The sequence below is a fragment of the Pyrgilauda ruficollis genome, unplaced genomic scaffold, assembly GCF_017590135.1.
Source record: "Pyrgilauda ruficollis isolate IOZ18807 unplaced genomic scaffold, ASM1759013v1 scaffold41, whole genome shotgun sequence".
Taxonomy (NCBI): domain Eukaryota; kingdom Metazoa; phylum Chordata; class Aves; order Passeriformes; family Passeridae; genus Pyrgilauda; species Pyrgilauda ruficollis.
The window spans coordinates 5,996,032-6,010,973 of NW_024525601.1; the positions used below are offsets into that span (position 1 = coordinate 5,996,032).

The following is a 14,942-nucleotide window of genomic DNA, read 5'->3' on the forward strand; positions in this document are numbered from 1 at the left end:
TTTTTGCAAGTAAAATACTCTTCACTTTCCTTTAGTGATTCTGATCCTGGCTTCAGGCAGTGGACAGAGTCAGATACCCTTTCTGGTTCCCAGTCACCCCAGTCAGTGGGGAGTGCTGCTGCTGATAGCGGTACAGAGTGCATGTCTGATTCTGCTATGGACTTGCCTGATGTTACACTTTCACTTTGTGGAGGTCTCAATGAAAATGGAGAGATTTCTAAAGGTATGTGAAAGACTAAAACATAAAGAGGAATAGATCTCAGGCAGCTAAACAAATGAAGTGGCTTGAACACTCTGATTTCCTCCTTACAAAACTTCAGCTTATTAACTATGCTCATGTTGAGAAAAGGGGATAGAGAGTCTTTAATTTTTGTAAAATTCCCAAGCATTTGCCAAGCAGAGATAGCAGAATTGAACCTCATATCAATCAAGGACACTTGATGTCTTGAGAAGCTTTCTGTCTCCTTTTTTGTACTACATATTATTTATCTGACCAGCTACATTGATTTCTAGTTGCCAGTCCTTGCTTAGTCCTTTGTAAATCTTAGCAATTCATCTTCTTTCCGATTGCCTGACAATTTTTCTTGTTTTTCAGTTTTTTTCAAGTGATAAAAAACCCCTTTGTGCTGGACTATGTTTTCTGCTCTACTAAATGATTGTTAACCTCTAGATTTTTACTAGCTGATTTTTTTTCTCTTAATTCTTTAGTCTATTTACTATTGAAGTTGTATGTATTTTTGAAGGAGCTTTTAGGAGCATAAAATCTTTATGGACATATACTGCAGTGTTTTAACATTACTTTTTTAAATGGTCATCCAGTCTCTAATACATTAAGTGACATTTAGGTGCTTATTAATAAAGACTCAGGACTGTTCTTGTGGTAACATGGTAGCAATACTGGATTTGATTGGAAAAAAGGATGTCTTGATTGCAGGGATCTTACACTGAATCATGGATTTCTGCAAACATATATAGAAACTAGTTGTGAAAAAGCTAGTTAGTGATAGTAGTAGGTTTTCAAACCTGAAAAGCTGGCATCACCTTTCATCCCCTTCTTCTACTGTAGAATGTAGGTCCCTTACCTGCCGTCATAATTTTGGAAGAAAACTTGCCTAGACAAGCATGGCTTTCTTTTTCCAGCCTTTGAACTGAATTAGCTCCTCCTTATCCTTCCGCTTTTGATTTCTTAATGCCCTTTTAATGTGACTGTTAAAGTGGTACAAGGCTTTTTCTGTAGGGAGGGGGCAGTCACAGGACTCTTGACAGGTAGACCTCAATTAGCACATCTTTAATGATGCTGCAAGATCAGCAGAGTGAGTCAGAGACAGTCTGTCTCTGAAATGACAGAAAGAGCTTTCCTAGATGTAAACTAATCAGACATCTTGGGATTTTATGTTATTACTTTCTAATTAAAAATCTCTTTGTATTGCAGAAAAATTCATGGAACATATTATTACTTATCATGAATTTGCTGAAAACCCTGGGCTCATAGACAATCCTAATTTGGTAATACGGATTTATAACAGGTAAATTCTCTGTGTCTTGTAATGAGGTCATTGAAAATCCCATTTCAGATCTTGGCTCTGAAGTGAGCATGTTTCTCAGCTTCCATTGCAGTTTGTGTATGAATCTGTTTGAACCAAAGATTTGCATTAAATTTAGCTTTAGTTTAAATGACACTTTTTTTCTGTAATTGCCACTGATGTTGAACTGTATATATTAAAATTACTGTGCTTGCAGAAAATGTTAGTGTTAGTGGTTGGCAGCAAATACATGTTTTTATCAACACAAGGGCAAGTTGTAATATCCTACCAATAACATGTCTTAAAACAGGTATTATAACTGGGCATTGGCTGCTCCGATGATTCTGAGTTTGCAGGTGTTTCAGAAGAGTTTGCCTAAGGTAAATAGAGAATTGCATACTTTCTTTGAAAATTTTATATGTAGTAATACCTGATTATCTTTTGGTTTTTCTACACTAATAAAAACATGTCTAATTTTTCAGGCTACTGTTGAGTCTTGGGTCAAAGAAAAGATGCCAAAGAAGTCTGGAAGGTGGTGGTTCTGGCGCAAGAAAGAAAGCATGACTAAGCAGGTGGCTGAGACCTGTTGGGATTTTTTTTTTCTGTTAGGTGTTAAAAGATAAAAAAATAGTTATTTGTCAGAAGTACCTCAAAACACTGCTCATATAGCTCAGTGTCACTGATGGCCAGCTGATGCTGCAGCAATTGTAGCTGCATATGTTTATTTAGCCCCAAATACTGCAACATTGCCAGATGATTTAGTTGCATCAGCAAAATTAATTTTATCCTCCTGTTGTGCTTTATTCTTAAAATTCTGTCTTCTAAGCCGTAAGCAGTTATCAGAGCTGCTCTTCAGTCACTTCAGTATGTTTTGGGGATATACAACAAATAAGTAAGTAGGTCCTGCACTGCATAATAGTTAAGCTGAGACATCCTATTTTATACTAAACTAAGCTTTCTAAACCTTGAGTATAGGCCATCAACTTACTTCCCCACAAAAAAGTGATTTATAAGCTGAAAAATTGACAGCCCCTTTTAATGCTAAATTCATCATGTTAAACTAGCAATTCCCAATTTCTGGCACACAGAGTTTTGTTTCCTCAAATAACAAAAAGCTTTGATAGAAAATTTCTTCAGAAGCATCCTTTTTAAAAATAATTTTAGAAATTTTTATGTAGAATGGTGATTCTGAGACTTAATATAGATTATCTACTATTTTGGTAGCTGTTTTTAACTTGGATTTCTTTAAAATGCCTAAAATGTCAATATATTCTTTATTATCATGTTGCTTTAGATACCAGAGGCGAAAGAGGGGAAAACTGAGACGCAAAGAGCAAATGAACTGCCAGCAACTATAAAAGAGCAAGTTAATAGTAGGTGTGTTCCTGTCTGAAGACTTAGCTGTGGACTGAATAGTGGCTTTTTTGCCTTTTTTTTTTCCTTTTTTTGAATTAAGAATTCTGTAGTAATGTACTATGGGAAAAAAACATTTTCCTGTAAGCTACTGAAGAGGAACCAGATGTGTATAGCAAACAACTCAGCAAAATAATGTGCCTGCGAACATTGTAGGAACTACAAATACACTACAATTATTTCCTAAATGCTGTTGTGTTTATTCTTAAATCATAACAGAAGTGACAGAACAAATACATACATGGCAACCTTTATCAGTAGGCCACTGCTCTGTAAATACAGTGATATTGTTTCTGATACACTTTGTAATACTTTTTTTTCTTTTGTGAAGGCCTAATATTGTATTAATAATTTGAACCATGTGAAATTTTTTGTAACATTAAATAATTGAAACAATAAAATAGTATTCATCACAGTGCACATGTTACCCAAGTTGTGGTAGACAGCTATCAGTGCTTAAAAGCACAAAACTCTCCCATTCTAGGGTATTTATTATGCATATGCACATTCCCGCATGATTTTGCAAAGGTACTTGTAAATGCTGGTTTCTTAAAGGTTTAGAGAACTAAATATATTGTGATTTAATACTTCAGAGAAATTAAATGCTGCTTTTAATTTTGAAATCTCTAATGAGCAGGAAAATAAGTCTGTGAATAACCTTAAAAGGTGAGCTACTCCACTAACACTCACAGTTTAAATGCCATAGTAAATGAGGCAGCTTTTTTTAAAAACGAAGCACTACTACCCATTCAGTGTCCCTTTTCATCTGCAGTTTGCCTAATTCATCAACACAGTATTAGTGACCACCTGACACTGTGTCTTTACTAAACCCATTGTGTGTGGAGCCAGCTGGGAATAGTCATGTTTAGAGCTCCACCAGTACTGGCATTCCAAGTCTTACTTGCTTATTGGCTTTATCTGGGCATTCCCTGGACCATGGGCTTCCTTAATTTGTGCTATCAGGTAGCAGCAAATCCTCAGCATAAGCAGAAATTACTCTGGCATAAGCATCTTACTCTATTAAAGAAGGATTTTATGTAGCTTACGTTTATTCTGGTTGATGTCACGTTAGGCCTCCAGAGGATGATTCTTCTAGTGATGAAGCATCCCAGGAGTTGAAGGAATCCCTGAAAATGGATTCTGCCCCAGCAGAGCATCCACCCCATGGGAACGTTACATCTTATAAGAAGTCACTTAGACTGTCTTCAGACCAGATAGTAAGTGACATGCCTGTCTTATGTGTAGGATGATTGATATTCCTTAGAAAAAATTTCTTTAAAAAGAAATTTAACGTGTATTCCTGTGCAAGGGTAGGCAGCTGCAGGGAATTACTGATAATTTTTCTGTGGTCTTTTTTAAAGAATCTGTTTGGATTAAAAAATAGTAATTTCTTATTAAGTTCTATAATCAAACTTCTATTTGAAGTTCTATTTCTACTTTCTGTCTAGTCAGGTGGTTGCCAGAAAAGTGGCATTGTTTGCTTCTGCAATTTGGATATCCTGGGATCTGCACATCTCTGTAATAGCATACATTTAAGTTGGTGTGCATTTTATTCATCGTGGTCTAACTTAACTTAAAAGTTCGTTCTGCTACTGCCTAAGTGTATGATTTTCATCAGAGTAGAATTTTGAGGAAAGTATCCACTAAGCAGAAGATACTGTTGTATCCTATGGCAAACTGGGAGTTCAGTTTGATAGTGCTGCAAGTCTGCTGTAGTTGCAAGAATTCAAGTGGCAGAGGGTGGAATACCTGCTGCTGTAGGCACTACAAGAACTGTGGACATACACATGTACCCAGGCTGCAACAGACTTGGACAGCAAAACTGTGTCTGTGTTAAACCATGGTTCACTTTTTGATGAGTTAATCAAGATAGACAAGGAAGAATATATGAGCCATTTTGTGCAGCTCATTTGTGATTCCAAAGTCATAAAAATTTCAGAGGGAGGGCATCTTACATTTTCAATTATTTTCATTGTACAGGCAAAGTTGAAGCTCAGAGATGGCCCTAATGATGTTGTGTTTAGTATTACAACCCAGTATCAAGGGACTTGCCGTTGTGCAGGAACAATATACCTCTGGAACTGGAATGATAAAATCATAATATCAGACATTGATGGAACAATAACCAAGTAAGTATCTTAGGGGTTGTTTTTTTTTTTTGGTTTTTTTTTGGTTTTTTTTTTTTTTTTTTTTTTTGGTTTTTTTTTTGTTGTTGTTTTTTGGGTTTTTTTTAAATTTTGCTTTATTGATCCTATCCTGTATTTCAAAACAAGGTAAAGAAACTTTATTTAAGACAACTATTAAAGGATATTTGTTAATAATGTTGCTTTGATTTTAATTTGTACTTGCCTTTAAAACAAACTAGAAAATGTATTTTAAAAGAATAATGCCAAGATGATAACATTTACCATGTGGTTGTTGCCTCTATTAGACTTCTCCAAGTTTAACAGCCACAGGTTAACTTGGAAACTGACTTGTATTGTATGACCCCACTAATTGCTCTGTCTGGACTGTTTATTAATTCTCTTTTTAAATAGTTAGGACCTTCTGCAGAAATATTTCTGTAAATATTCTTTCTGAATTGTATATTCATTAGTGGTTGTCTTTAACGAAACTCATATACCACATGTCAGGTCCCTTTGATTCTCCTTTTAGGTCTGATGCTTTGGGACATATCCTCCCTCAGTTTGGCAAGGACTGGACTCATCAGGGCATTGCAAAACTCTATCATTCCATAAACGAGTGAGTATGCAATCTGTGAAACAATTAGGATTTTCTGGAATATGGGAATTAGTGTATAAGTAATTGGATAGTTGTTAAAAATTACTCATTTATTAAAATGTACTGGTGGAAATGCTGGGAAGTGAGCAACTTGTGTCATACACAAATCAAACTAAATTCTTTCCACAGGTGTATACTTTTACAGGAATGCAAGCCACCACTTTTACTAGCTCCCTTCTCAGACATTTTGTTCTGCATTGTGGCTTTTAAAAACTGTGTGTAATATTTTCATGGCTACAAAAGAGAACCATAATAGAAATCATTTCTCAAACATGCATGTCTGTTTTCCACCAACTCAGGTTGGTCACTAAGCCTTTCAGAAATATCATATGGCATAAAATTTAAACTAAATAGTGTCCTTCCAATGCATTAGTATTTTCTGGTTTAATGGGTTTGTTTCCAAAGCCAGATGAATGCTCCATAGGTTAGATTTTATGTTGTGGAACAACTTATTTCATATACAGTGATGCCAGAAATAATACTTGCTAACTGAGGACAATCAACAGTTAGAAACTTCAGAATTAAATTAAAATAATTAACTTCATGTCTTTGTTTTTTAGTAGTCTTTCTTTCACAAAAATATTTGGGGTCTTAGAATATATTGTTGGCCTTCATGTGGCCCCTTGTGCTTCATGGGAGATAACATGAATGTTACTGTTTTGTTGGGTTTTGTTTGGGTGGCTTGGGGTGGGTTTTTTTGTTTATTCAGTGCATAACAGAAGAGCAGTTTTGGAATTATTTGCCAAATTGAATCAAGTCTTTGAAAATGCACATAAACACTCAAGCCTTTTGTGCATGCAGTAACTGTATACAAATCTGTGTAACAGATGAACATACAAAGTCTGCAGGAGGAATTTAGGGGCTTAATGAATGCTTATTCTTATCCATCGTTCACTCTGCACTGCAAATTCTGCCAACAACATGAAAAAGACAGGAGATCTGGCACCCATTATTTTGTGATGCAGATAATTTAAATAATTGCTGTCATCATACAGCTGGGCTGAAAGAAGCTGAATAAAACCATTGTGGCACTTATTTAAACATTGTCTAGTCCACCTAATTGTGTCCTCTGACTTTTACCATTGCTATTCTGTTTGCACTTCCTGTTTCTGTTTTGATTTAAGTTGTGTATTTAAACTACTACATGCCTTGCAGATTCTTTTAATGATATAAAAGTCTTTTCCTTGTGTATGTGCAGAGCTCTGCAGCAATTCAGTACCTAAACTGGTGCCTCTGGACATTGCTATAATTGTGTACTTAGCTTAACAAAGAAACTTCAGCAGGAATATGAACTAAGTTGGTAATTTATTTTCTAGAAATGGCTACAAGTTCCTGTACTGTTCTGCCCGTGCCATTGGGATGGCAGATATCACCAGAGGATACCTGCACTGGGTGAATGACAAAGGAACTATTCTCCCCAGGGGCCCTCTCATGTTGTCCCCCAGCAGTTTGTTTTCTGCCTTTCATAGGTAAGCATGTGGAATTTCTTGTATCAGTTCCCTCCCCATTTCAGAGAAAGAGAAGATTAAAAAGTATTTGGCATTACAGCTGTAACAAAATGTTCCACTCTGGACTGTATTTGCTAGCTACTGGGACTTGATGTCCCTCTAGTGATAATTTAAAAACTCTGTTTTGTCTGAATTTCACTTGTATACTTCGGTTCCTGTGGGCATGTTGGAAGTGGCTACACAACACAACATATCAATTCAAGAGGAATTCATTTTCCCTTCTCTTTATTCATCTAGTCCATGACTGATGACTCTTAGGTTCTGTTTGTATCAGTACATTTTTGTCTTTTTCAAGCATATCTTACTGTTACTACACAAGGTAGAGAAAAAATAAAAAAATCTGGGGAATATAGGCTGTCATGTGAAATAATCTTGTGGTGTTGGGATTTCTCCATATACAGCTGCTTAAAAAAAAAATTATGGAGTTTAGGTATGGCTCAGCTGAGTTGATCTTTTGGACCTGTTCTTAATGGGAGGAGGTAGTAATGGACAAGTGTTTGGGCGGGTTGGTTAGTTGTGGTGGGGGTTTTGTTTATTTAAGTTTTGTTGGGGCTTTTGTTTATTGCTTTTATTTTGTCACAGATTGCAATGACAGCAACTTCCATTAATGTCATGGGCCTTATGCACTTTTGTCAGAGACAAGAGTTGTGACAAGTACACTTGTGTGTTATACTTGATGAGATCTTCTGATTCAGATAGTCAGCTCACAGCTGCATTCACAACTGGGAATTCCATTTCCATTTATACTTAACCTGTGCCCAGTATTCACCTGGGCTTTTTTTTTACTGTAGATGTTGGAAAAGAGGGAATGTTTGATTGTTTCTTGTATTGTTCTTGGAGAAGTACTTAGTGCTGTCTCTATAACTACCAGTGCTAGCAACAGGAAGCAATGAGAATATAAATACCAGATAAATGGGGAAAGGAGGATACCTTCTATCAAATTAAGATTTAGACTTTGACTGTTAAAATTTTATTTTAGGGAAGTCATAGAAAAGAAGCCTGAAAAGTTCAAAATTGAATGTTTGAATGATATCAAGAACTTGTTTGCTCCCAGTAAACAGCCTTTCTATGCTGCTTTTGGAAACAGGCCCAATGTAAGTGCCTCTTTCTAACTGAATGGTTAAAATGCATGTACTTGAGAAGCAAAACAAAAGGCTTTCCTTTTTGTGTTTATGAAAATTTGAATATGGAAATGGGACACTGCTGCTTTTAAGGGTTTGATTGGGAAAAGCCACATGCAGATACCTTAAACAAAATTGCTACAACTACTTATATGAGAAAGGTTGCAAAGATGCATTAGTGTTCTCAGTTTATTAAATATGTGCCACCTTTCTGAATTATTTTAAAGTATTTTTGACTGCTTTGTGACCTAAGGGCATTAATTCAGTGCTTTACAGTCTTGAATCCCTTTTCCGGTTGTACGGTTCCTGTATTTTCTCTGCAGCTCAGTGCTTCTGTAATTAAGTGAGAGAAAGAGGGGTATTGTAAGAAGAATATTGTCACAGGGAGGGGTGTTGTGTGGTGTAGACTTCATGCATGTTTGTGGTCCTAGGCTTGGGCACAGGAATTAAGAGTTTGGGGGCAGGTGGAATATTTTTTTATAGTGTGTGTGTATGTTTTGGGGGTGGGGTTTTTTTTACTGTTGTTCGGGGACTTTTTTTTAAGGGGCAGCTTTACTGTAGCCTTTTTGGTTCAGCTTTTCTCATTCCTTTGATAAATTGCTTGTTACCACATTCAGTAAGGAAATGTTGAAGCATGTACTTGTATTGGTGCTTTTGCAGGATGTGTATGCCTACATGCAAGTGGGAGTTCCAGACTGCAGAATATTTACTGTGAATCCAAAGGGTGAACTGATCCAAGAACAGACTAAGGGAAACAAATCTTCGTAAGACCATTTTTGTTATTTCAGCTAAAGAAAGTGCTTAGAAATGGGATTATAAAATAATTGCACTTACGACTGTGATCTCCTTTTACGTGTGACATGGAAAACCTTATCTGCTGGAGCCTTACAGCTTTCGATACTGGAATGAAACTTTTCAAAATGAAAGTTGGAAAAAGAGAGTTGAAAATCACTTCTGTGGTAGTGGGACCTTATTTGACTAGAACTTTGTGGTCTGTGCTTCTAAAGCTGCTTTTGGCTACAGCTGAACAGTAGCTAGACTGCTAAATAATGGTGTTTCTTCTCCTTTAATACAGGTATTACAGACTAAGCGAGCTTGTGGAATATGTGTTCCCACTGATTAATAAAGAACAGAGTTCTGCATTTCCATGCCCAGAATTCAGCTCTTTTTGCTACTGGAGAGAGCCTCTTCCTGACCTTAACATGGATGACCTGGCCTGAAAAGTACTTCTCACCGGGAGATGGAATTTCATATTGAGCTACTCAGCTTCAGTTTAAATGTGAAGAACTTTCTTAGTGAGGATGCTAATTTATATATTGGTACCGTAAGTCTTACGAAAGAAATCACTTTAATTTCATTAGTTTAAAACAAAGAAAATGCAAAGCTACTGTCTGGTTTTTTTTTTTTTGTGGGAGGGTGTGTTGGTTTTTGTGTTTGTTTGTTTATTGCTTGTTATTATGTACCTGTTCTATGGCACTTGAGATTGGCCTGTCATTGGTGGTCATGGTACCCAAGTGCTTCAGGGCAACTAAATACTGAGGTAAAATATGACTTTGCATTTTCATCAATACAGACCTTATTGTAAACATAGATGATTCTTTTTAAGTTGTCTTAAGTATGTTTTCTAAAATGAAGCCAAAAAGTGTATGGAAACTGCCAAATAGAATGTCAGACCCATTAATGAAAAACGTGGTTTAATGTTCAGATGGGCATTTAGACCACTTCTGAGAGGAGCCAGAGCCTAAGACCACTGTGCTCTTTCTCAGCTAGAATACAGAAAATGTACAGACCTTACTAGCCTGGCAGATTCTGAAGACATAAAATTCCTCTTTAAATGTAAATATGCCTTTTGTTACATGTACAAGACTGGGCTTGTACAAATCATGCTCGAACTAACTCTGCTTATTACTTTTTTTTTTTTTTTTTTACACACAATGTTTAAACTATTTCATGAGCTTGTTAAAAGGAAAATTGTCTTCAGATACTTGTATGGCTTTTGTTGTTTTCAGGCTGTGCTGTGTCATGTTAAATTTTCATCAAGAAAAATCTTGGAACATTTCTGTAAGAGTTGGGGAACTGGCATTTTTATTTCCTTTTTCAGCACAGATATAATGCGTATGTTTTGTGTATGCTGTGTAGGCCAGTAAAATGTATGTATAGATTACATTCAGGGAATTGCAATACTAAAAAAATTATGTATTTAATTTTTTAATTGTCTACTGCAGGTCTTTCCAGAGTTCTGTATTGCAGGTTTTCAGTAGCTGGAAGAAAATACAACTCAGTAGTAAGGTTCCAGCTGTGAGAATGGTTAAATGCTGCAGAGCAGAATTTTTTTTTTCTTTTCTTGTTTTGTTTTTTTTTTTTTTTCTTTTTTTTTTTCTAAGTTTTGGGTTATTCACAAACATCATGCTAATGGTCATTCCTCAGGTTCCAGTCAGAGCCTGTGAACAAATTGCATTCCAGTTCTGGTGTTTATCAGCTATAAAAGCAGCTAATTGTTCTTTCTCTAAAAGTACTTGAAGGTAAAGGTGGCTGCTTTTTAAGTTGAATTAGTGCATTTAAATTCTTTTGGACAAAACTGTATGAGAATATACCATTCTGCTAGCCCAAAGGGCTTAAGGACTACAGTCATTTAAACATCATTTAAACACCAGATCACTCGCTTTTACTACCTGCAAAAGAATACATTTAGAGGATTTTACAGCCCTCCAGAAGTATTTTTTTCTCCATTGTCAGGCTGTCTTAACCCATAGTTCTGATCTAACACCACACCAGCTAACTCTGGACAATTGGTGAACTGCTGGGGGGGGGTGCAGGGGGCATTTTTAAATCACTATATAAATGAAATTACTTTTTTCTCCCCCCCCCCCCCCATTATAAAATTCTAGTGTATTCCTATATTTATAAAACACTGGATAATGAGTGGAGGCAAGCAAAATCAACCTGGAATATCTTCCAGAGCAGGAGAAGGAGAGTGGGATAAAAAAAACTCACCTGCCATGGTGTGTCGTGCATGTCAGTGAAGTGAAAGGCATCCTCATTTTTGTACTGTGAGAACAATAATTTCTGTGGTTCTTGGTCACCCATCTACTCAGTCTTTAAGTAGAGAGTTGAATCCTTTCATGGGATTCAACTCAAAGGATATTTTATTGCTTTTTTCTTGTATTTTTTTCAATGTCAAAAGCTTGCAAACATCATTCCATGTGTTTTTTTCTCTTTTCTTACTTTTTATCCCATAGATTTCATTAGAAACTAAAATTTTCATGATCACCAAGTGCTTTGAATATCGATGTGATTTGAGCTTTTAAGTCACTTAAATACTTTAAATAAGAATCCAACATAATAAAGTATTTTAATTATAAGATTAAATATTCTATCTAAAGATTCTATTTTGCATAAAGGGAGTGAAGCAGCCTTTCCTAAAACAGTCTTTTTGTGAATGTCAAAATTTCCTTTACCATGCTAAAGTCTACTCTTGGTAGCCCTAGTATTACACAGCTTTTCTAAAAATAAAAGCACTTCATGAAACCATGATGAGTTCCCAAATGGGACAGATTATTAACATGGTTTGGCTGTGTCTTTTTTGGTTAATATTCTTTTTTTACTTTTTTTTTTTTTTTTCCCTTCAATTCCTTTCAACTTTTTAGACTGTCATAAAGATAAGCTGTGGATTTCGAGGTGGGGACTTGAGTAAATGAGAAGTGTGGAAAAATGGTATCAGGTGTATCTCCAAATACATGTACTTTCAGCTGGTATGAAAATGGGGGTTGTGTGAGTTTTGTTGAGAGCTCCTCATTCTGCTAGCATGTGACTTTCCATTGTAGGAGTGTCCAAAAGGTTGCTTAATTAAAAAAATAATTTGTTTTTCTCTGTAACAGCTACAGTTTGATATTTGTTTTTTGATGAAATGTAAATGTTGAGTCTTTCTGATATGGGTAGGGCAAGGGATTTGGTTTTTCTGACTCTGGCTTGTATTTGAAGCTTTTCAGATTGTTTGTTAACCCCATTTAGGGACAGAATATGGGCCTGTTGTTGTGTACCTGTGTTCTCGGGGCTGCTGGGCACTTTACTGACTCTAGAGCAGACATCTCGTTGCTGCGGGCTTGTGCCACAATGTTCATGTGGAGGGGGGTAAATCAGAATTGTGCATTAGCTTGACCTTTGTTACCTTAGTGGAGAGAAGTGGCCTGAAACTAATGTTTGAGAACAAGTTGTGCTATACTGGTGTAAAATTAGCGCAAGCTACATCATTCTTTCTGTGAAAGAGGAACTTCTAAGTGTGCCTGGCTGCGGGCACACGCACACCCCTGTTGAGACTGTGTTGTTGAAGATGCAGATCCTCTTAGCGTTGGAACCCCTCAAAGGCTGAGTCAATGACACCTGTCTGGAAGTAAGTAAGGAACATTGCAATTCAAAACTTGTTAGTGACTTGGACATTACCCATTTCTATAATGAGTTAAAGATCAGCAGTTTAAAGGGTATGCATTTTTGGATTTAGTTTTTTAAAATTTTACTGTACCAAGCATGTTTGTACTTCAGAAGATTGGGCTTTCATTCCCAACAGTGTACAAGTGCATGTGCAATCCTGGCTCATGTCTTCTTAACTTTCTGTCATCAGTATATGCCTTCCAAAACCCATTTTTTTCTTTTCAACTGGAAAAATTTTAACACTTGTGTCAACTCCATTATGGGACTTCTGAAGCAAACTCTGAATCCGTTTATGGTAAACACGAAAGAGATGAGATTTCATGTTAATATTTCATGCAAGTCTTCTAGAAAATGATGTCATATGAATGAGTTGTTTAAATGACTGTAATGCAAATTCCTTGTGAAACATCACAGATAGAGAATTTGAGATGCCGTTAAAGTGTCACTTTTGCCTGAATAAATTTTAATTTCCAGAGTTAAAATTTGCTAAATAGAAAGGAATTGTTTGGGACTTTTTTACAGTGTTAATTACTTCCAGATGAAAGTTAAAATGTTGGTTTATTTTGAGGGTGGGAAAACTCTCTTCAGTCATTTGTTTCATTTTTATCTTTAAGATGTGGACTACTTGATTGTTAAGCAACCCAATCACTAATAAGGTAGTGTGTTTAAAATGTCAAATCTGTGATCATACCAGTACAGTGGTTTTTGTTAAGACTGGACTGTCTTGGGTACAGCAACCCACACTTCAGTGCAATGTTTATTGGTGTTCGGAACAATGTTATCACAATAAAAACAGACTTAAAGTGAAATTTCTCTTTACTTTGTATTTGGTAATTCCTTTATTATACTGCTGAATGACTAAACGCAGGGCTATTAAAATTGTGTTTATGTTTAACATAATTCAAGTTGGTCTTCTCAGGATATAGAACATTTGCTTTCTTTCAGGCTTGATTTACTTTTTTTCAGAGTATTTATACAGCTGATAAAAAATTGCTGTCATCAAGCTTAACTTCTGTGCCAGTACCAATACTGGGTTACAGCTATAATGAAAAGCAAACATGCACATGGTTATATAAAATATCAGGTAACAGAGGCATGACTTGGGAATGTACAAGCTGCCTTGAAGAAAACGTTTTAAGTGCAGTTTAAGCTCTTGTAAATCTGCCCTAATTTGGAGTTTTATCCTATTTCAGTCAAAGTTAACTTTTCCCTTTCAAGGCAAAAAGTATTGTCTTCCACAGTTGTTAAATGCCTTGAAGCAAATATTGTGAGACTGTCTTGGAAAAGGGGCCTCAAGCTTTCAGTAGCAATTAATTTTCCTGGTCTCTTGCTGCTCTTGATAAATGCAACCAACTTGCAGCCTACATAGAAAACTGGACTGTTCAGTCAATTATGAGGGATCTGCGTGAATGATGCTGTGCCTTTTGGTCGTCCTGTGGTGTCATTGGTGTTACTGCTGGTGTTTTATCACCTCCTGTGTTCCTGCCGGGTTTCCCCCTTGACCCTGCTGACATGCTGCATTTGTTCTTCCCACCAGTCTGCTCACTGCCAGTCTTTCACACCTGGGTCCCACTGCATCCTTGGTGCTGCAGTGAGTGACTGTGCCAGTGCAGGTAACAGAAGGGTGATGTGTCCTATGTATGCCGTTTGAATCTGTTGCAAAAACTTTACTGAGCTGGCATTGTTTCTTCTGTGTCCACCTTACTGTAATGCACTCCTGCTAGGGTGGACTTGTTCTTGGTGGATGGATTTTTCTGTCTTCAGCAGCTGGCTTCGATGTGTAAAGAACAGAATCACTGTTTCCAGGAGCAGGCACTTCTCTGTGCAGAACACCGTGCCTGGAGTTGTGTCATGCAGTTGTTGCACTGAGGACCTGCAGCCCTGCACTGTTGTGGTGGGAAGTGAAGTGTGTGTATGCTCCCACTTGCTGCCAGCTGAGCTCTCCTGCAGGGGTGAGCTGAGCACAGAGCCAGCTCCAGGGTTGTCTGGGCAGATGTTCCTGTGCTGTGTGCGCTCAGAGCTTTCACTGTTGGGCACAGCAAGGGTTTGTCAGGGTCTTCTGCCTGGCAGGGGTGGCCGCTCCTGTGCAATGTGTTTCCTAAGCAGTCCCTTGCTGCTTTTCCTCCTTTCCCTTGCCTTAATCAAACCCCCACTGGTGTTTCTGTCCC

The 14,942-nt window shown here is 36.9% G+C and overlaps 1 protein-coding gene across 4 annotated transcripts in view; it reads left to right on the forward strand.

Moving 5' to 3' along the window:
• Positions 1–13,583, forward strand: part of LPIN2 (lipin 2) — a 44,429-nt gene extending 30,846 nt beyond the window's left edge. For 3 of the 4 annotated variants that reach the window (XM_041477585.1, XM_041477583.1, XM_041477584.1), the window contains exons 9-20: positions 36–223; positions 1,433–1,526; positions 1,834–1,903; positions 2,006–2,095; positions 2,818–2,900; positions 4,009–4,153; positions 4,917–5,065; positions 5,592–5,678; positions 7,034–7,186; positions 8,205–8,319; positions 9,007–9,110; positions 9,422–13,583. In XM_041477585.1, coding sequence (XP_041333519.1) covers positions 36–223; positions 1,433–1,526; positions 1,834–1,903; positions 2,006–2,095; positions 2,818–2,900; positions 4,009–4,153; positions 4,917–5,065; positions 5,592–5,678; positions 7,034–7,186; positions 8,205–8,319; positions 9,007–9,110; positions 9,422–9,566 — 1,423 coding nt within the window. In that variant the 3' untranslated portion in view covers positions 9,567–13,583. The remainder of the gene's footprint in view (positions 1–35; positions 224–1,432; positions 1,527–1,833; positions 1,904–2,005; positions 2,096–2,817; positions 2,901–4,008; positions 4,154–4,916; positions 5,066–5,591; positions 5,679–7,033; positions 7,187–8,204; positions 8,320–9,006; positions 9,111–9,421) is intronic. The other variant, XM_041477586.1, reaches the window with a different exon arrangement.
• Positions 13,584–14,942: the final 1,359 nt, after the last annotated feature.